General features: G+C 57.1%; 1 protein-coding gene across 4 annotated transcripts in view; it reads left to right on the forward strand.

The window, feature by feature from the left end:
* Nucleotides 1-21,346, forward strand: part of ZNF316 (zinc finger protein 316) — a 38,604-nt gene that overhangs the window by 7,592 nt on the left and 9,666 nt on the right. Inside the window, exons 1-5 of one of the 4 annotated variants that reach the window (XM_012532616.3) lie at nt 12,343-12,486; nt 16,349-16,737; nt 17,341-17,450; nt 18,300-18,426; nt 18,977-19,090. In XM_012532616.3, the coding sequence (XP_012388070.2) occupies nt 16,377-16,737; nt 17,341-17,450; nt 18,300-18,426; nt 18,977-19,090 (712 nt within the window). In that variant the 5' untranslated portion in view covers nt 12,343-12,486; nt 16,349-16,376. Of the gene's footprint in view, nt 1-12,342; nt 12,487-12,513; nt 16,738-17,178; nt 17,451-18,299; nt 18,427-18,976; nt 19,091-21,346 lie in introns of those variants that run through there. The other 3 variants (XM_033426819.2, XM_049699447.1, XM_033426820.2) reach the window with 3 other exon arrangements.

The following is a 21,346-nucleotide window of genomic DNA, read 5'->3' on the forward strand; positions in this document are numbered from 1 at the left end:
CAGGCCTGAAGGGATCCATGGTGATGGGTAGCAGACAATGGTGTTCCCAGGGACAAGATGGGTGAACAGCCAACTAGGCTATTGCTTGACTTATATTAAAAAAAAAAAAAAAAAGTGGTGACCTTGAAGACCAATGTCATCTTCCCCAGTGGAAAGTCACAGTCTCTTTCCCAGTTCCTAGATCTGAGCCAGTTCTGAGCCAGAGCCCGCTGATCACAGGAGAAGCCGGTCCCCTGGGCAAGGACTTTACGATGCGACAGTTCCCAGTGTTCGTATAGAGTAGTGTTTCCTTGGTCCTTCCCCCAAATAGACCTGGGTCCGTTTCCCTGAGCAACCATTCACTGAGGGGACAAGGGTATCCAGATCTTTCAAGCAGGGGCTCTGGCTCCTTGGGAGTAAAGGTCTGAGTAACCCCATCAGACAAGCCACCTAGACCAGCAGAGGTGCTAAAGCCAAGGATGGGGAAGATGAGAAGCGTCAGCCGGGGCCTCAGGGGCTGTACGTGACCCCACCAGCCCTTCTCCAGTCTGCGTTCTCCACCCAGAGTGGAATTCATATGGGACGCGAGTGGATCTGTGTGGGTTAAGGAGGGCTCGGGACAGATGTTGACTCTCTGCCCACCTCTCCTTGGACGAGTCCTTACAGACGTACGGTCCCCCCACCCCACCCCGCCTAGCTTCCCACAGCAGCACCCGCAGGGGAAGGGGACGGGGCTCCTAACCCTGAGGGGTGTGGGAGTGTGAAAGCCCAGCTCCCTCCTCAGGCGAGGACAAGGCTTCGGCACCACTTCTCCTCCTTAGGAGCCCTGGGATGCCATGGAAGCTTCCTTCCCTCTGTGTGGCTGTGCCTGAGCCCTCCCTCCCCCTCAGTCCCCTTTCCTATGCTGCGTCCCCCTCTCTCACCAGCTTCCCCTGGCTGCATTTCCTTGAGTGGTTACTGGTGCGCAAATGGTCTTCCGTGGTCTGGTCCTGGGAAACCTCAGACAGGGGCCAGGACAGGAGGGGAGGCGAAGCTGGTGGGCGGGCGAAGGTTGTTCCGGCGGCAGGGGTTGACAGGCATCGCTGAAGAGCTCAGAACCCAGGGGGAGAGAGAGACACAATGGGATGGGCCGTGGGGACAGAGCCACGAGCTCTGCCACGGGGACCCAAGTGGCCTCACGGGAGAAGTCTTCCTGGGTCAGAAGGTGTCTTTTTGGTTTTTTGTTGTTGTTGTTGTTTTTTGGCCGTGCAGCATGTGGGATCTTAGTTCCCCAACCAATTCCACGCCCCCTGCAGTGGAAGCTTGGAGTCTTAACTGCTGCCGCCAGGGAAGTCCCAGGAGGTGTTTGCAAGGTGAGGACTGGAGGGACTGCGGGGCTGGCTGTGGGGTGGGAAGCATCCAGGCGGAAGTCACGCTGTGTGTGGAGGATCAGAGCCGGAGAAGCTCTGGATGTGGTTAGGAGTTAGCAACTCCAAGGGTTTCCCGAGGGCCAGACAGAGGTGCTATGGGAGACAGGTGTTGGGCTGAGGGGTGGGCTGGGCAGGGGCTACAGTTTGTGGAATCACATGATTTTCAAGCCGAGAAGCTTATATTTAATCGTACAGATCAGTGTTTCCCATACCTTGGACACTGGCATATTGTATCTATTATGTTCACCTTTACTACTGTTGTCTTAATATTTGTCTTAAATGGCTGATTTTGTTCTTAAACAGACGTATGTAAAACGGGAACTGGGTTTCACCAGTACAGATGGAAGGCCAGTGGGGCAGCTCTGTGTGTCAGCTGGGCTGAGCCAACCACGTTTCCCAGAATCCCCTTTTCTGTCTCTGGTTGAGGAGGCCACACTCGGGGGCCTGCTGGGGGCAAGGAGAACACACACTGGGTGTGCAAGAAAGCAGTTCTAAATACAGTTACAACCACGTGACCCTCTGCAGAAACCAGGGCTGTAATAGTTCTCAGCGTTCTGCCCTTATTTTGATGTGAATCTGTTCATTTACATATTAACCATTGTCTCCCTTTCCTTCTCCCATTTCTCTACCGTCTCATATAAAACACAGTCATAGTAGTTAATTTTATAGCTCAGTATTTAAGTTACAGAGAATTAAAGGTCGAAGGGAAATGACGGCACCCAAAGATGGATAAAGGGACTTTGTGTCCTCTGGGGGAAAGAGTTGGTGTGCTTTGGTTGCACGGGAGTAGTTGCACCACTGTAGGTGGACTGGTGTGTTTGCTGGTTAAGTATGGTTTGTGGTTTTGGTTTCACACACATCGGAGGCCATGTTAGTGATTGCGCTGTGATCCATTTTCATCACATCCTCTCCCTTACGCTGTAAGAATTCCCTGTTGAACCATGGATCTCTGATGGGCTTCACAGGAAAAAAACAACCAGTCACACTTAAACATAGAGAGCACACATCTGATATTAATTCCCAACAATATAACAATATAATTCCCAACAGTAAAATACATATATATATATATATATATATGTATGTATATATGTATATATCTATATCTCACATGTAAGCAATCATCTTCAGGACGTGGCATTTCCATTTATCACTGGGAGGAGATGTGTGATGCTGAGATGGGAAATTCACAAAAGTTCTGCAGTGCATCCCGGCTCCCTTGGAAGGCCACCTGCAGAGGCCCCTGAGTCTCCACTGGCAGAGCCTCTTCCTCTAGTCCTGGGAGTTTGCACAGGTGTCCTCCCCCCATCTTCTCTCCCAGAACCCATGGGTTTCCAGCAGCATCCTTGAAGGTGACTGCGGGGTTGAGATTGAAGGCCTCCTTACTTGTATGGACAAAACTCCACCAGGAAGCCCAGCCATGAACGATCTCGGGGGACACTCTCCTTCCGACCCCCATGCTGGGTTCCACGCTCCACGGCTAAATGTGGGCAGGTTCCAGGGTCTGTCGGAGTCTGCTCCTTCCCTGTCCACAGCCTTACACCAGGTGGCCTCGCCTAGCCCCCTGCCTTAATTACCATCCCTTTGCCCTAGACTCCCAATAAGGCTCTGACTTCTCCCCAGAACTTCTCAGCATCTCTCCCACCCCTACTTGACTTCTCCATTCCAATAGCATCTTAGACTACCTAGGCCTGCCTTCTGTGCCTTCTGTCCCCAGGATGACTCCTGAGTCCTGAAGCCAGCCAAGTGTGGACCCTGGAAGGCCCGCGAGCCAGGCCCTGCCCCTGGGGTTCCTGCCCAACACTGATCCCCGCCTTCCCCTCTCCTAACCCTCTCCTACCTTGCCAGTTTCCCTCCTGAACCCTAACCCTAACCCTAACCCTGACCCTGACCCTGACCCTAACCCTGACCCTGACCCTGACCCTGACCCTGACCCTGACCCTGACCCTAAGTCACAGAGGAACTCTGCTTTTCTGGGTTTATATCACATCTTGGCCGTTCTGTGCCGGCAGCCAGCCAGACCTGACTAATTCATATGTGTTGGGAGACATCAAAGGAAAACATAGAGACAAGAACATTAAGAAAAGGAGTCTTCCTTGGGGAATTCTGTAAAGGAGTCCAGACCTTACAAGGCTGGCTCATCAAGTGAAAAAAATACAGTGGGAAACATTTTTTAACCCCCAAAATTACTGACTATAATTAGCCTCAATTGTTCATATAATGATCATATCTGCAAGGGTTTGCAAAAGGTAGGGAGAAGGTTGTTTCTATGAGGGGGTCAGGCTAGGACTCAAGGTTTTACCTATTTTAGGCACTAGTGTGAGACAGAGGGACCAGGTAAGAAGTCCTTCCTGTCTCTTTGGGTTGTGTTAGTCACAATAATGGCAGTAGGGCAGGGTGTCATTCTGCTTCTTAGCAATCAGGTAAATATCTCTCTGGGCTGACCCTTGGGCTGTATTTGTGCCATATAAGGGGCTGGCTGGCTAAGCCCAGAAGTCTCTGGTGAAACAGAGAATCTCTAGGGAATAAGATACAGTCAGACTTTGAGTCAGCCTTTCCTCTTTCAGAAACTAGCGACAGTCCTCCAGTGAGGACTTGGGGATTGGAATTGTAGCCACCAGTTACTATGTGACAACTCTCCTTGCCTTTAAAATGTGAGCGAGAGGGTCTATTGTTCTGGGTTATTGTGTGTCAAACAGGTAAAATAATATGTGCGAATGAACCTGGCATACAGTAGACAGTTGGAATATGTTTGTTACACTGAAAGCAAGAGACCAACACATACTCTTTCCTCTGGTTGGATTTTCTATGAGATAAGGCTTTCTACTATTCCAAGATTTCAAAGTTTAGACCCTGTAGAAATGAAGACTTTGTGAGGCCCCCAGATGGTAGAAAGGCATAGCGATGCCCTTAGGATTCTCCCTTGCAGGTAGGGTCTGGTAGGGTTCCCAGGTAACTTTATCCATCCTGTGACATCAGCCACCGCCCGGGCATCTCCCCAAAGTCCTGAACCTGAGGACTCGTTGGTCTCCCAGACTGGGATATTCCAAAGATCTAAAGCTCAGTCAGGCCACGCGGAGCTCTCAATCCCTGGCCAAGCCTGTACTTCCTGATTTCTCCCTTCAGTGGCTGGCAGCACCGTCCACGTGGAGACATTGAGACACAAACCCAGGAGTCCTTCTAGATGGCCCCTGCTTCCCCTAACGCCCTCTGTTTCAGTTAACAATTGCTGTGTAATAATCCACCCCAAAACAGTGGCTTAAAACAACAGATTTTTATTATTTCTCATGGTTCTGCAGGCTTCCTGGGCTCAGCTGGGTGGTCCTTCTGCCCCATGTGAGGTTAGCCAGGGCTGTATCACCTGAGGGCTCCGTGGGGCTGAGACATCCAAAAGTGCTCATCACGAGACTTGTAGATGATACTGGCGTTCAGCTGTGAGCTCAGTGGGGCTGTGCACTATACTACATCATGGGAGATATATATATATATATCTTATAACAGGGTATTCCCAATTCCTACTTCTTCTCCCTTATAACATCCCAGTCATTCATGTCACTTCTCCATTTGGTCCTCCTGGAGGTAAAACTCACACAAGTGCAAGGCCTTCCTAAGACTGGAACCTCTGGAATTTTTAAGTCTCAGACTTACCGCACTGAGGTCCTAACAGTTTGTCTGTTACAGTTTAAGTCTTGCTGCACCAGCACCGGCTCCAGTGCAGTTTCTGCTCCTGCAGGCGCTATTGCTCTAGGAAGCTGTGATTCTCTGTATCTGCTGTCTGTCTCTCCAATTCTGGGGGCAGTGGTTTGCCCCATGATTTCAATTCTCTGATGGATCTAGGATGAGTTGTTGATTGTCGTTTGTTTTCTTGTTGTGATGATGGACTAGTGACTTCCAAGCTCCTTAAATGTTGGACCAGAAACTGGAAGTCCTGCTAAATTTATTCTAAAAGCTAACTTCACTTACCGTAAATGGAAAACCAGTGTCACTTGACATAAGTAGAAGGTAGTTGTAAAAAAAAAAAAAATACGATGGAAACAAAACGATGTTGTTAAATTATCTTTGTTTAAATGGGAGCTGAGCAAAAATCTGAAAGGTGTTAGAGACCAGGGAGCCCCAAACAGAGACTTTCTCTCTGATGTTATCAGAAGAAGAAGAGTAAAGGTAACAACTGCTTCCGAATGGAATTCAGCGTTACTGAAAGTCCCTTCCCAGCACCTCCTAAAATGAGCTCTGTCTCACATGACCTACAGGAGAAAAATCTAAATTCCTTACCTCAGTAAAAGGCATTTCAGACTCTGGACCCTTTTTATCTACTAGGCTCTTTCCTACCACGTTCTTCCAGACACTAAAAACTCTGGCCATAAATTGATTTATTCTGCCAGTCTACTTCCAAGTTATTTATCTGTTTTAGGAATAAATAAACAATGATGTAGTAAGTATACAAACAGGAACCAAATTTAAATAATGCAATTTAAACTGCCCACCAATAACGTGCCTCTCGCTCCCAGCAGCATGGCTTACAAGGCTGCTGAGTGGCTGACTCGGGGGAGGGGAGGGGAGACATGGAGTGGGGTTAGGTGGTCCATAGCCTTGGCGAGCTGCTGGACCAGCCCTGGACCACACTCCTCCTCCGACCTGAGGACAATCACATCCTTGGTGTGCATAGATTGTTGCTTAGATGATCTTTCCTGTTACTCGGTGCTGAACTCAATCCTGACTGGTTTCCCAAATTCACCTGGAAAAGAAGTAACTTTACCTATTTATTTATTTTTGGCTGTGCTGTGCGGTTTGTGGGGATCTTAGTTCCCTGACCAGGAATCCAACCCATGCCCCCTGCAGTGGAAGTGCGGAGTCCTAACCCCTGGACCGCCAGGGAATTCCCAAGAAGTAAATTTAAACACATCGAAATAAGGTGTAAGAAATCGAACGGTCTCCAAAAAATAAATCAGATGCTTCTGCATTAATAAAATTTCCTTTCTTATAGATCTATAAACCTTTTAGTGGATGCATATAAAAATGTATCCACGAAATCAAGTTCGTGGCGGGAGTGGGGTGTGTCATCTGCCTAGTTACTGCTGTGCCCTCCACGGGGGATGCTGGTGGTGAGGAGGCTGTCAGCCATCCAGTGACTGCCATGAAGTTCATTCTGTGTGTCAGCCTTCCTGTGGCTCTGCAGCAGGGACACGGGATGTGAGAGGTACGAGGCATCTAGGTGCACTTGGAATTTGTGAGATCCAGGATGTCTCTTTTGGGGCATATGGGCTTTGATCTGTCCCCACCTTTGCACAGACTCATCCACAGGCGTGCACTGCCTTCAAGGGCTGGCCCCCCACAGTTGGGCAAAGCTCCCTCCCACTAGACTCTTAGGACATGCTCAGCTGTCACCACCTGCAGGTAGTCCTCCTGGGCTCCTCCTGGGTTCTCCTGCTGTGGGCTGGCAGAGTCTGGCACAGAGGAGCGCTGACCCACGTCCCCAGCCAGCCCCTACATGCCCCGCGTAGGGAGAGGGCAGCAGTGCCACCGTCAGAGGGAACCAGAGAACATCACCTAGGGAATGCTGGGGGTGAGGATTCTCATCAGATATCCAGGGTGGGGATTCTGGCTAAACTGACTTGACAGGATTTCTGCTAAAACTGGGCAATGCAAAGATAGACAGGGGAGCCCCAAAGTGGAGGCCTAACTGAGATGAGGCTCAGACTAAAAGTTTGGTGTGGGAGAGAGTCTTTGTCACACCCGGCTCAGGCCTCACCTCTCTGCAGTCCAGACCCCACCCCTGCCTGTTCCCTTCTGCCTGGACTTGAAGCTCTGCCCCTGTTTGGTGGACATTTTTGTCATTTCTCTCTGCACCCAGGATGGGAGGGAGCCGTCTGCTCTTCCTTTCTGCCCTCTGGCAGTCCCCTGCCTGTCCTGTCCCCAGACCCGGCACAACCGCTCTCTGCCAGCCTGCCCTGCACTGCTGGGAGGGAGGCTAGGATGGACTCGGGCCAGGCAGGGGGCAATTTAAACTGAGGGAGGGGCTGGGCCAGGGAGGGGCTCCCTCCAGAAGGACAATGGGCAGAATTCTTCACAATAGTGTCAAGGATCACAGAACCAGGAAGTGTGTTCCCAAAGTGATCAGGTTTTCCCCCATCAGCAATTCCCATTTCCACAGCTTAACTCTGTCACCTTGTGCTACAGACTGAACGTTTGTGTCTGCTTCCTGCTCCCCTCACTCCTCAAATTCACACGTTGAAGCCTAATCCCCAACGTGATGGTATTAGGATGGGGGGACTGTGGGATGTGATTAGATCATGAGGGTGCCGCCCTCATGAAGGATATTAGTGCCCTTAGAAAAGGGACCTCCAGAGAGATCCCTCACCCTTTCCACCGTGTGAGGACTCAGTGAGAATGCTCCAGTTATGAACCAGGAAGAGGGCTCTCACCAGACAATGCGTCAGTGCCTTGACCTTGGACTTCCCAACCTCCAGAACTGTGAGAAATAAATGTTTAAGCCACGCAGTCTATGGTAACTTCGTTATAGCAGCCCAAAGGCACTAAGACACTTTGTTACCCTGAAGCCTTGTCATTGTCCACATGGGTTACCTCAACAGCCTTTGGACAGCACCCTGCATCCCATCTGGACCCCTGCTATTCCCATCCCCCCCCATCCATCTTGGTAAGTGACAACCCACCCCTACCTGATGCCATTGCTGGCTGCCTGCTGCTGTGGTGCCCCCACTGAGATGTGAGGCCGCAGCCACGGGATGGCCCCGCCCCCTCCCCAGACTTGCCCCAGGCTCCTCACCTACAGGCTCTTGCTCAGGCCAGGTCTCCCCTGCCCCACTGCATCCCAGTCTCTGGCCATCTTTCAGGTATGGCAGAAATGCCACCTGTCTCATGAAGGTGTGGGGACCTCCTCGCTGCAGCTCTCCTCAGCTCCTGGCCCATGGCTCTCACAGTGGGGACCTCAGGACTTGCCCTCCTCTGGGCATGGAGGCCCTGTGCCCCTCACTGCTCTGTCCACCCTTCACCCCCGACCAGCCCAGGTGGCAGGTGCAGGAGGAGCTCACGCTAAGGCCAGCCCTTCTCCCTGCTGCTTCCCCGCTGCCCAGCCCCCTTTCCAGAGCTCCGACTAACAGCTTAGTGCTGGCCAGGCCAAGCGACAACGTCCAGTTTGGGTCTCTGTTTTTCTTGTTCTTGCTGCTTCCTGCTCTCTCGGGCTACAGGCCCTGGTGGGCCCTGTCCCTGGGACACACTGCCAACCACCCCTCTCGTCTCTTCTTCTGGCTCAGAAGCAGCTGGTGCAGGGTGGACCAGCCCGGATACAGGCCCACTCACCCTCCCTTTCTCCCCAGGCAGCCTCATATTGGCAGAAGTCTCGAGCGGGCCTGGGTCCCTTCTTCTGATGGTCCTTGTGTTTCTGGTCCATCAGCTGCCCCTCACAGAGCCAGGCAATTGGAAGGACTGGGGCACATCTAGTTAGCCCATCATGTCCAAAAATGGCCTCAAACCCCTACTCCATTTCCAGTCATCCGCAACATGGAATACTGATGCCTTGTTTTCATTTATAATTGTTTTCAAAGGGCTCGCTATCGCTGCCAGGCAGGATCGTATATCTGAGTTCTGAGAGACCCCATGGTAAATTCAGATGGCCCTAAGTGGGTCTCCCTGTGGGTGGCGCTGAGTCTGGACTCACGAGTTGGGTCACCAGGTTCTCCTGGGAACGCAGTGAGTCCTGCGGGCCTTCTCGACACTTCTCTTCCTGGTCCCACCCCTCCTAACCTCTCTCTCCCATCCCCTTTCACGCCTCAACCTGCAGCCTTCTGCCCCCATCAGGTTCTCACACGTTTCTACACACGATCCTTAGGGCCTGGTGAGCCACGGGGCCCCCCATCTCCCCCGCCCTCCCCACCAACTGGAGTAAGCACAGGGTCCAAAGCTCATCGGCTGTGCAACGCATATGGGCTGAGTGTAAACATGTGGACACACACCCAGATCAAGAATTCCTGTCGAGAATGAAGGAAAAGCAGGGATAGGGCTGCTGGCCTCGGAGGGAGTGAAGGATGCTGTTGAGAACCTGAGAACCCACAGGAAGGGGTGGCCAGAGAGGGCCAGTGGCCAGGACTTGTTGAGATTCATAAAACCCAAGCAGCGGGGTCACGTGGTGCTTTCTGGAACATCACTGCGAGATGGACTAAAGGGGGGAGGGGAGAAGGAGCTTCAAGGCTGGAACCTGGGTCTCTGCTGTCCAGGAGCGCTGTGAAGATAGGCCCTCCTGACAGGGGTCCTGCCCCATGGTCTGTGCCTACAGGCACCTGGGGGCAGCCAGCCCTGACCCCTGGCAGCTCTGGACTTAGGTGGCTGGAAGGGTCAAGGCCAGGTGACTCCGGGTCATGAGAGGACAAGGCGTGGCCCATTTGGGACAGCCTAGCACTGCCCTGAGTAGGCACAAACTTGACGTCGGGCCCGGGGGAGGGGTGGGGGGGGCAGGTCATCTGCAGAGGCTCAGCCAGCCCGAGGCCGTTGGCAAGGCCCATGCATCCAGTCCAGGCCCAGTGGAGAACAGGCCTGGAAGGAACAGGGTCAGGTGGGGTCACAAGAGTGGGGAATTACATTTATTTGATTCTGAAATAAACACAGATACTAAGGACTGTATCAAGCGGCTTAGGTCTTATTCGCACAGAGCAGTGGGCGGGCTACCTGGGCACACCCGGCTCCTGTAGTCGCAGGCGCGCGGGGCAGGGGAGGGGTGGAAGTTGACCTCTGACCTGGGACACACTGAACACAGTGGGCTGTGTGGTCACATCACTCAGTGTCCTGGAGAGGACGAGCTTTGGGGACTCTGCCTGTCACAAGGCAGGAGGAAGGAGAGGCTCTGGGGGGTCTTGGGGAGGAGCCCCTCAGAGAGGGAAGGAAACCGGAGCGCCTAGGGTGGCAGCCTCTGCTCAGCCTCTAGAGGATGGCGGTCAGCTGAGGGCAGAGACTCCGTCAGGGACAGGGAGGGCGGGGCCTGCTGAGCGGGCAGGGTCTGGTGGGCTCCAAGCCTGTGAAAATCCGCAGAGACACAAGGGGAAGAAATTGGGTCTTAGGTTAGGGGTCAGGTGGGAACAGGCCAAGAGGACATCTGAGGAGATGCTGGGGCACTGTGGGCTCCCTGCCTGACAAGCTGGAGGGTTCTAAGGCAGGGATGAGCTGTTGGTTCTCTGTTTCACCTGCCCCCTCCCCCATTTGTTTTCTACCTGGCTCTGGGCCCCGACTCTGACTGCGTCCCCTGGGCTCCCCTGCCCCCCACATTAGGAGTGGATTTGACCAGTGGGCAGCACAGGCAGGGTGGGAGAGGGGAGGACAGGGCTGGCGGAGTCTCACGTCAATCCCAGCTCCCACCTGGTGAGCCATCTCCACGGCTCCAGCCCTCTGCAGGCCCAAGAGCATCCTTCCCTGCCCCACCCCTTCAGGTCCAGGTGGCAGACTCTGGTGCCTCCATTCCTGCTGCTCCCGTTTACCTGGCCTCTGCTGCTCTTGTGAGTTACCTCACCTTCGGATCTTCTCATTGGAACCACCTGGGGTGAAGGGTGGGGGGGGGGTCCAGAGTTCCAAAGCATAGAGGACCACAGGACCAGAGGGGGGTGCCACATAGAAGTGGGCCTACAGAAGGGTCGGGGGGACCGTGGGCATGGAGCACCTCAAAGCCAAGGTTCATCCACAGGGGCTGGTCCCTTCTCAGGTCCCTGACCAGGGCCCCACAAACCACAGGCTCTACATTGGCAGAACTTCTGACTTTGTCCATCTTTTAATGAGAGGCCCTCAATTTTTAAGTGTTAGTTATTCATTTTAAAACATTTTTAAAACACCAGGAGCCAAACAATAAGCGTGAGGAGCTGGATTCAGCTGGAGGCCGCACAGCAGGTGCTCTGGGCTGGGGAAGCCAAGGCTTGGGACGGGGGCTGCAGGCAGGTTTGAGTCCTCAGTGGGCCTGAGCAGCTCCCCAGCCAGGTGCTGAGGTTCTGGGAAGGAGAAGCTGTTACTTCAGGTAGGTGTGACCCCTCCGCGAGCCCAGTCAGACTATGATCCTGTCTTGAGGCGCGGGGTCACTAGTGAAAATATAAGAATAATGGTACCCATGGGGTACGAGCTGGGGAAGCAGCAGGGCCCAACCTCCGTGGGTGCAAGAGCTCACCGGCGGACCCCAGCTGCGGCCCCTGGGGGGCAGAGGCGGTTACGTTTGGGGAGGGCTGCAGGCATCCCCTGAGTCCACCAACCTCACCTTCTCACACCTCCCCGGGCAGCCATCTGTCCTTCCTGCCTCCTGCTGGGGGAACACTTCCCTTCCCAGAGGCAGGCGCTCCCCATGGATCACCTGTAAAGCCTCCACATCTGAGGCCCTTATTGCATTCATCCAGCTACCCTGGCCCACCGGCCCCCTCAGTCCATGTCCTGGTCCTTTCTGGGAACCCCTCTCCCCCCGCCCATGTTTACCCAGCGTTGGCCCTGCACGAGCTGTAGACGTCCGGCCCACCTGCTCCAGTACTGCGGGCCCATCACCAGCAGGGATCGCCCCCCGCCCCTGCCCGGGTCTGAGGGCACGCGGGCCCTCATAGGGGTCATCGCCTCCCTCCACCGTCGCGGGACACGGGGAGGGTCCCGAGGCCCGGGTGGACCTGGCCGAGTCTGGCGCTCGGTAGCGCCCCCTGAATCATGTTTGCATGAGGAAGCCGGGAGGGTTTTGGGGAGCGGGCGGACCTCGCGGGCATCTCTAGGGGGAGGGCGGGCCCGGGGTCCCCAGAGGTGGGGTCGGGCCCTGGGGCGGCGCGGGGCGCGCCAGGGTCCCCAAGGCCCGGGAAGCAGTGCACACGAGCGCGGCCACCCAGGTCCGAGGGCACCCCCGCACCAGGGACGCTTTCTTTCCCCCCACGCACGCCCCCTCAGGGTCCGCGCTGGACCCCGCGTGACCGGAAGTGCCCCCCCGTTGGCACCGGCGGGGCGGAGCCCGGTGGCGGCACTTCCGGTGCCCACGCGCCGCCGCCGCGCAGCTCCGGGGCCGTCACTTTGTGTAGCGCGGGGCGCGCAGGCCCCGGCCCGGCCCCGGTGTCCGGCGGCGGCTCGGCGGCCGGCGCGCGCGGTGAGTGGGCGGCGCGGCGAGTGGGTGGCGAGGCCGGCGGGAGGCGGGCGCTGGCGGCAGGTGCCGGCGGGCCAGGCGCGGGCGTGGGGTCGGGGTCGCGCCGCCCCTCGACGCCGGCGCGGGAGGCCGCGGGGAGGCAGCGGCGCGCAGCGGGGAGGGCCGGTCCGGGGCGGGCCTGGGTCTGGGGGGGGCCCGAGCGGCGCTCTGGCCTGGCCTTTCGCGGCCGCGCCCACGCTCGGTGCGGCCCGTGGACCCCCGCCCGGGCCTGCGCGAGGGAGGCGGGCCCCGACCCCCAGGGCCGGTCCAGGCGGGCAGCGCGGAGTAGGTGGGCTGGGAGGACACACACCCGCGACCCCTGGGAGGTGCCCGCCGCCGTCTCGGCCGGAGGTGCGGGGGTTGGGCCGCGGCCGCCCCCGGGGACACACCCATCCAGGAGGGGTTGTCACGGCCCTGACCTGGCTTCTGAGGGAGGCGGAGGCCCGATAAGCCCCCTGGAGGGATGGAGATGGCTTGGCGCCCCCGCGAGCTTGCTTAGTGACCTTGGGGGCCTTGCCTGGGTCCTCCCTCTGCAAATGGAGGCCCCGGTGGGCTGCTGTGCTGAGTCTTCTATCGCCAGTAGGCGGGTTGGGAAACTCATTTCTGGGGTTGGATGGGGTCTGGGCTGCCCCATGTGGTCGGAGAGGTGGGAGAGGGGCCGGCCTTTGGTGGAGGACCCAGTGGGCAGGGGGAAGGGGAGGTGTGCAGGATCAGGTCCCTAGCTGTGCCTCTGTGGGGAGACTCTGGTACTGGGTTTGGTTCAAGTGTTGGCAGGTTTGGGGAGCTGGCCAGCAAGGTGAGGGGCTGCCCTCGGGCAGCAGGGTTGGCCCCGTGGATACACCTGCACCAGGAGCAAACCCAGGAGAGCAGGGGAGCCCAAATCTGTGGACAAACAGTGAGGATCCTGGTAGTCAGGGAAGGAAGGTTTCTGGACGGAAATGAAAGCTTGGAAGGCCTTGAGTCACAGGTGTGGTCAGTGAGGCCACCAGACGGAAGGAAGGGGCCTAGACCTACCTGCACCCCCACATTTCTTCATTTCTCTATGTAGGTTCCCTGGATATGGGACTTCAGTGGAGAGTTGCTAAGTTTTCTAAGTTTGCCTCTTTCTGTCTGTGTGGTCCTTCTCCCGGAGGCAGGCATCTCGTTAACTGCCCCTCCTCGCCCCCCTCTCCCCGTACCCCATTCTAAACTCTGCAGCACTATATCCTAGGGTGCAGCCCCGCCCCAGCCCCCATGGAAATAATGGTCTGGGATGACCTGAAGGGTTATCATGGTCAGGTTGCTCACCTGACTTTTGGTGATCCTGAGCTGGATGCCAGAAGTGAGTTTCTGGTAGGCTGGCAGGCTGGAAAGAAGAAAGGAGGGTCTGGGGGTATGCGCAGCACACGTCTGTCCTGGGGAGGCAGAGGGGGCATCTGCCACCCGTGTTACTGAGGCCCGTTTCTCAGAACCATTCTGTTCTGGATGCTGGGTCAGGGCTTATGGGGCGTCTGGCTGTGCTAGGCCCCATCGTGTCTGCTGGGTGACTGACCACCTCCACGACTGGAGGGTCTTTCCCTCCTCTGGTCAGCAGCAGGTGCACCTCTTGGGAGAAGGGACTTCAGGTCGTAACCTCTTCAGAGGCAGAGATTCTCCAGTGGGTTCTAGTCTGAAGGACCCTCAACAGCAGTCATCCTGTTCTGGAACATGACAGTGGGGCCAGAATACTGAGTTTTGAAAATCTCATGTTCATCACGTTGACTGCAGGCTTTAGGGTCATTTTATTCTTTCTTCTTCTTCTTCTTTTTTTTCTTTAATATTTATTTATTTATTTGGCTGCACAGGGTCTTAGTTGTGGCACACGGGATGCGGCATGTGGGATCTAGTTCGCCGACCAGGGATTGAACCCAGGCCCCCTGCACTGGGAGCGTGGAGTCTTAACCACTGGACTGCCAGGGAAGTCCCTAGAGTCATTTTATCAATAAATATTTGAGTGCTCACTCTGTGTCTGGCACAAGGAGATTCAGAGATGAACAAAGGGAACTTCTGCCTTCTTGGAGTTGAGTGTGTATTTGGGGAGACAGGCAATAAGCAGACAGTTCTGTAAGTATATTAAAATGTGGGTGCTGGGCTTCCCTGGTGACGCAGTGGTTGAGAGTCCGCCTGCCGATGCAGGGGACACGGGTTCGTGCCCCAGTCTGGGAAGATCCCACGTGCCGCGGAGCGGCTGGGCCCGTGAGCCATGCCCGCTGAGCTTGCGCGTCCAGGGCCTGTGCTCCGCAACAGGAGAGGCCACAACAGTGAGAGGCCCGCGTACCGAAAAAAAGAAAAAAAAAAATATGTGGGTGCTAAGAGGGCAGAGTCCAGGGAACTGTGTGTGTCTTAGGGGCCCAGGGGGCTACCACCAAAGGATCAGTGAAGAAGAGGAGAGGAGAGTGCCAGGGAGTGGGAATGGCATGTGCAAAGGTCCTGAGGTGCAACAAGCACGGGTCCACTTTATTCCCAAGCCTCTGGTCCTCGGATGGGGGCCTGGCCTGCAGGAGTCTGCTCTGCAAGGGGGCCAGGCAGGAGGGGCTCTGCTGGGCTTGGCATGGCAGCTGGGCTCAGCCTGAATTTGCAGCCCCATTGTCCTGTGTGGCCTGACATCTCAGGCTCCTCTGGGGTTCGTGCTCTCTTCCCGGGGTTCTGGGGTCGCTGTATTTGTAGTGGGGTTGGCTTACTTTGAAAGTGGCTCTAGTCAGGTCTGAGAGACTGATGGGGCCATGCTGGCTGATGGATCTGTTCTTAGGTTTGCACTCAAAAAGGAGCCACAGAAACTGGCTCGTCAAAACCCATGACTCTTGTCTTGTCCTGGAACTTCACTGGGGCTGGTGAGGAATGCGCAGCTGGGAGGGAGGAGTGGCCCCAGGGCCCGCGGTATCCCATCCCTCTTGGGTCCACAGCCCCGGGCTCCCGTGCTGTGAGGCGGTGTGGCTGCACCTCCCAAGTGCCTGGGCTGAGCCGTCTCCGACATCGATGCAAGAGGTGGATGCTGTGAGCCACTGGGGCTTTGATGATTCAACACTTAGGATTCTCTGATCCCCAAACGTGAAGAGGTGTCACAGGGCATTTTTTTTCACCTTTGCTGGTCTAGCGATGAACCAAATTCCTGATCAGCCGAGCTTTTTCCAGATGCCCTGAATGGAGCGAGGGGGTGAGGGGGGCACAGGGGTAATTGCCTGCTCAGGGCCTCTTCTCTGCCGCCTCCCACAGGGAGGAGCCTGACCTGCTGGCTTGGTAGAGTGGGCTCTCCCGGCAGGGTGGTCTTACCTTCCCCCGCCCGTCACACTGCGCTGGGGTTCCTGGCCCACCCATGCTCAGACCTCGGCTCCCACACTCCCTGCCGCCGAGTTCGTGCCCAAGTTCGTGCACGTTCAGAGCTGGGCGAGCATCTCCTCCGCCCCCATATATCAGGTACACTGTTCCTTATGGGCTGTGTGCACCCGTTTCAGCTAAATGCAGGCTGGGCCACCCTTGGGCGTGTTGCCTGGACTTGACGCTTCCATGTTCTTGAGGATGAAAACCCGGGATCAATCCCTGGCTTACTCCAAGAAAGCATGGCAAGCTCACACGAGGCCCGCCGTTGGCTGCAGGAAGGAGCTGAGGCCATGTAGCGGGGCTCCCAGTGAGGGGCTCTTCGGCAGCTCTTCTGCTACAGAATCTAGGTTGTGCCACATGAGATCGTGGAAGGAGCTCCAGTCGTGCCTCAGCTCCGGTGCTGTTACTGTATCGCGGGGCAAACCAACCCCACCTCCGTCAGAGGGCTGCGTGCCGGGTGGCTGGTCACCGTCGCCTGTCTGTGTTGCAGGCCGAGCTGAGGCTCCCTTCCAGAGACGATGGCGGCCCTTCACACGACTCCAGACTCCCCAGCCGCCCAGCGGGAGAGGGCGGAGGACGGGTTGGAATGTGATCCTGATCAGGAGGAAGAAGAGGAGGAAGAAAAGGGGGAAGAGGAGGGGGAGCTGGCGAAGGAGGAGGTGATGGTGGTGGAGGCCGAGGACGCCGAGGCCGTGGCGGAGGTGGCAGAGGAGCTGGAGGCGGACGGGGTGCAGGCAGGGCCAGGGCGGCAGGCGGAGGCGGAGGTGGAGGACGCCGACGCGGAGGCGGTGGTGGCAGAAGAGCGGAGTCCGGCATCGGGGACCCAGGAGCGCCTTAGCTGTGGTGGGGATGCTGAGTCCCCAGGTCTTCAGGAAAAGGGTAAGAAAAAGGAGCTAGTCTTCGGGCAGGAAGTTAGGGGGGGCTTGGGTGGGCAGGCCGGGAAGAGCTCTTTGACCTGACGGGGTGCAGCTGGAGTGGCAGGGCCCAGGGTTTTTTCCTTTTTAAAAAATTTTATTTATTTCATTGATTTATTTTTGGCTGCGTTGGGTCTTCGTTGCTGCGCGTGGGCTTTCTCTAGTTGTGGCGAGCAGGGGCTGCTCTTCGTTGCAGTGCGCGGGCTTCTCATTGCTGTGGCTTCTCTTGTTGCAGAGCACAGGCTCTAGGCACGTGAGCTTTAGTAGTTGGGGCACACAGGCTCAGTAGTTGTGGCTCGTGGGCTCTAGAGCGCAGGCTCAGTAGTTGTGGCACACGGGCTTAGTTGCTCCACGGCATGTGGGCTTCCCGGACCAGGGCTCGAACCCGTGTCCCCTGCATTGGCAGGCGGATTCTTAACCACTGCGCCACCAGGGAAGCCCAGGGCCCAGGTTTTGAAAAGGGGGAGTGGCCAGGAGCTGCTGACCCTGGTAGCTGGATGGACAGACGTCGGCCAGGGCAGTGAGGCTTGATGCTAAAGGCTGGACCCCAAGAGGTCTCTCCCCGCAGCCCTGCAGGCGTCCCGGGCTCCAGCCACGTCGAGGGGTGAGGACCTGGAGGAGGACGAGGACGAGGATGAGGACGAGGACGAGGACAGTTCCCTGGCATCTGGGTCTCAGGTGAGCTGCCCCTTTATTTGGGGCTCAGTTGACCAGGCTGGGTTTCCCCAGGGAGGTTGGCACCCACTGTCCTGGAGACCTGCCCTGTAGGCAGGGCAGTGGCACTGTGGTCCTCAGGCTGAGCGCAGGCTGTGGGCCAGGACGGGGCTGCAGGAAGCAGCTGGGAGTCTCCAGCCCCAAACCTGTGGGATATGGTTCCACTCTCCTGGGGCCCGACCCTCCCCAGGCCATTGGAATGTCCTGACCATGTTGCCCACCACCAGCTCTCCTGCAGCCTGCACAGGTGCGTCAGCCCTGGCTCTCCCCCGGGGTCAAGCTGTGCCCTTACCTGGAGTGCCTGTCACCTGTCCAGGCTCTGGTTTCCTATTGAGCCCAGTTAGATTGGGCGCCAGTGCCCACACTCAGTTGGTGCCACTTGTCCACCAAGGCATGGGCCCTCACACCACTGATGTGACCACTGGCTTGAGGCAGACAGTGAAGTAGCAGGGGGCGAGGTGCCCGTGCAGCACATACATGGGGTCTTGGGCTTCATTGTCTCTGCACTTCAGTGTGAGTCCGGGCTCTGCCCCATCTGAGCCGAGCGCTCTCCCTCTCTGAGCCTGAGCCCCTGGTCTCTGGATGGGAATGGGGTTCTTGCCTCCCGGGGCTGTGACAGGCCTGCAAGCCCCTCGTTCGGTCAGGTGTTTGTAGACTTGCAGCTGCTGGGCTGCCGGGCTGTGTCCCCGTGACCTACACATTGCAGGGTCAGCTCAGTGTCCACTGAAGTGACCTCCTGTCCTCTCTTCGTGGGACGCCCCTGCCTCTCGCCGGGGCAGTGTAGGGCAGCGGCCAGGGTTCTTTGTTTTCCAGGGGCTGGTGACCTTTGAAGACGTGGCTGTGTACTTCTCCCTGGAGGAGTGGGAAAGGCTGGATGCAGACCAGCGGGAGCTCTACAAGGAAGTCATGCAGGAAAACTATGGGATTCTGGTGTCCTTGGGTGAGCAGAGCCTTTCGTCCCCAAGAGGCATCCTGGCGTGATGGCTGCCAGGGCTTAGCTGTCTGAGAGGGTGGTTTCTGGAGCCCCAGGGTCTTGGTGAAGGAGCTGCTGGAGCCAGCCCGCCTCCCAGGGAAGCCCTAGGGACCAGCCTGGCTTCTGGGCCGGGGCATGTCTTGGGGGGTGCCCACTATGGCCCAGCAGTGCCATGACCCAGGTGGACATGTTCTGGGGAGCTGCAGTGCTGCTCTGGTCTCTGTGCTGTACACTCCCCAGAGGCCTCAAGGGGTGAGGAGTCAGGTGACGGAGGAGAAGGGCGGGCACCCTGCAAATGGCAGTGTGTGGAGGGGGCTGGACAGGGGAGCTGGGGGTCAGGGCAGGGCTCCAGAGAGAAGGGAGTGTGGGATCTCCCAGCGGAGGCGGGGAGGTGGGAAGGTGGGAAGGCTGGTCCTGGAAAGGCCGGAGAGAGGAGCCAGTGGTGGCAGTGCTGTGTGGGTGAGGGCGGGGCCTGCAGGCGGGGCCCTGCAGCTGCTGCCTGTTTTTTCCGGGGCAGGATACCCAATCCCCAAGCCGGATCTGATCTTCCGGCTGGAGCAAGGAGAGGAGCCTTGGGTCCCGGATAGCCCCCGTCCCGAGGAGGGAGACATCGTCACCGGTGTCTACACAGGTGAGCGTGACACGGGGTCTCGCGGGTTTCACCGACTTCGGCCTGTGCCTTCGCTCTCCACTGTGGCCCCAGGGAGCCGCCCTGGAGCTGCTGCTGTGGGGACACGGTGGCACTGGGGGCTCACCTCTGCCTTCGTGGGCTGGCTCCTCCTGGTTCTGGTCTGCAGAGGCCCAAAGGCTGGGGAGTCTTTAGAGAACCCAGAGATTCCTGTTGCGAATCTTTAACAACGATGCCCTGTCCCTGCCTTGAGCCTCTGATTGTTTTTGTGTGTGTGAGGGTCAGTTGTCACGTTACCAGCTCAGAGGGGCCAGGTGAGGAACAGACCGTTGCCCTGAAGTGCTGGAGCTGGCCTTCCGGCTCCCAGGATTGAACGGCTTCCCTGCCCATTTGGCCATCTCCTCTCCCTGGGAGGCCCAGGGTCAGGGCCTGGGCTGGCAGCCCTGGACCTTCCAGAGAGGAGATTTTGGAGAGAGACATACAGGAAGCGTTCAGGGTGTCGGATTTCTCTGAGACCTTGGACCTGGCTCTGGCCCTGTTCCTCCAACTTTCTGGGCCTCATTTTTATTCATCTGGAGAATAAAGAGTTGAACAAAACCCCCAGTTTCCCACCCGAGGCCGTCGGACCACTGGTTCTGTGGAGGTGCTCCGTGGAGGTTGGTGAGCTGTTCCCCGTGTGTCAGGTTCAGCGGAGGCCCTTGCACGGTGTGTGTGTTTGGCTTTGGTCTCGGGTGATGCCAGCCTAGTGCGGGGCTCTGATGTCTCATGCCACTCCCGTGCTTGGGTAGACTGGGAGCAGCTTGTAGAGGTTTTAAAATAAAATACAGAAAAACATCGACAGTGCTGTGCCTACACGTGTACTCTTCAGAGTATTTCCCTGTATACTTTATATCCTCGTAACAGCTCTGTGAAGTAGCAGGGGAGGGAGTATTGGTCTCATTTTATAGTCAAGGAAATTGACTTTTGAAGTAGTGACTAAGTCACTTGCCCACAGTGGGTTCAGGCCTCGGGCCTTACTGTGCACTGTGTTTCAGGGTGGCCTTCCTGCCCTAGGTCTCCACATTCTCTGGGACCCCCTTGGAATGTCTCCCGGCCTTCAGAATCAGGACGGCTCTGGCTGGCAAAAAATGTTGCTGCTGCCTCCAGGCTGAGACTGGAATGTAGGCGATGTTTGTCGGAGGGTCTAATGGGAGGTGTGCCCTGTTTCTGGGCACAGATCTGAAAAGCCACCTGGAGAGGAAGGGGCTGTAAGGCCTCCACTGGCCAGTCTCTCCACACATGGTCTGGACGTGCCCCTGTTCTCCATGCTTCTTGGAGGGTCCTGGGGTGGATCCTTTCGCAGGCTCGAGCCTGGGTGGTCCCCACAATGTGCTCTGTGAACCTAGCTGGGGTTTGGCAGCTCGCAGAAGGGGCAGGCTCGCTGGGCCAGCGCCTCCGCCTTCCCCTGTGGGCCGAGGTGGGTGCAGGATGCAGACATAGTCTTCCACGCGTCACCTGCCTCCCGGGAGGGGCTGTGGTAGCGAAGGCTGGGGTCAGCTCGGGCAGAGCGAATCCATCTGAGGTCCCCCCTCTTAACTGTCACTGTAGCCTGTCTGCCAAGCGCTTCCCTCCCCTTTTCCCCCTGCGCTCATTTCTGTGTAGCTGAGCCCGTTGAGAGTTGCGAATTGCTGGGTCTGGGCAGGACAGCCGGTTCTGAGCCTGGCAGAGTTTCTGTATTTCTAGATCATAGTCTTGCAAAACACAAGCATATTCATCTCTTGTGCTTCTTAACAAGTTGGGCCACACATAAGGTTTGGACTCTGGCCACACGCGCCCACTCAGGTGCCCCGGCGCCTCTGAGTGCTGAATGAAAGCCTCCTTGCTCTGGCTCCCCTCGACCACCACCTCCCGCTCCCTGGTCCTCACCCATCACTGCCACCTCTCTCCTCACCCGGCTGAGATAGTACGCTCCCCCATTCCTTACAGATGCCCGGTGTGGTCGCCTGGCAGATCCCTGCCCGTGGCTGAACCCCATTTCCTGCGGCCGAGCATGTCCTCGTCCCCTTGGCCTGGTGGCTCTGGCCTTACTTCCTCGTCGCATTAGCTTTTCCGCTCTGCAGGGTGGACCCCACGTGCCCCTGGTCCCTCTGCTGCCCCTGGCTGCTTCCCCACCTGCCACTGCATGTCCTCTTCTCTCCTCTCTGCAGGTGACCCCAGCTGGGGCCAGGGCCTTAAGTGCTGCCCACCTGCCCATTCTCAGCCTCTCTCTCCAGCTCTGAC

The sequence above is a fragment of the Orcinus orca genome, chromosome 16 (assembly GCF_937001465.1).
Source record: "Orcinus orca chromosome 16, mOrcOrc1.1, whole genome shotgun sequence".
In the NCBI taxonomy this organism is placed as follows: Eukaryota; Metazoa; Chordata; class Mammalia; order Artiodactyla; family Delphinidae; genus Orcinus; species Orcinus orca.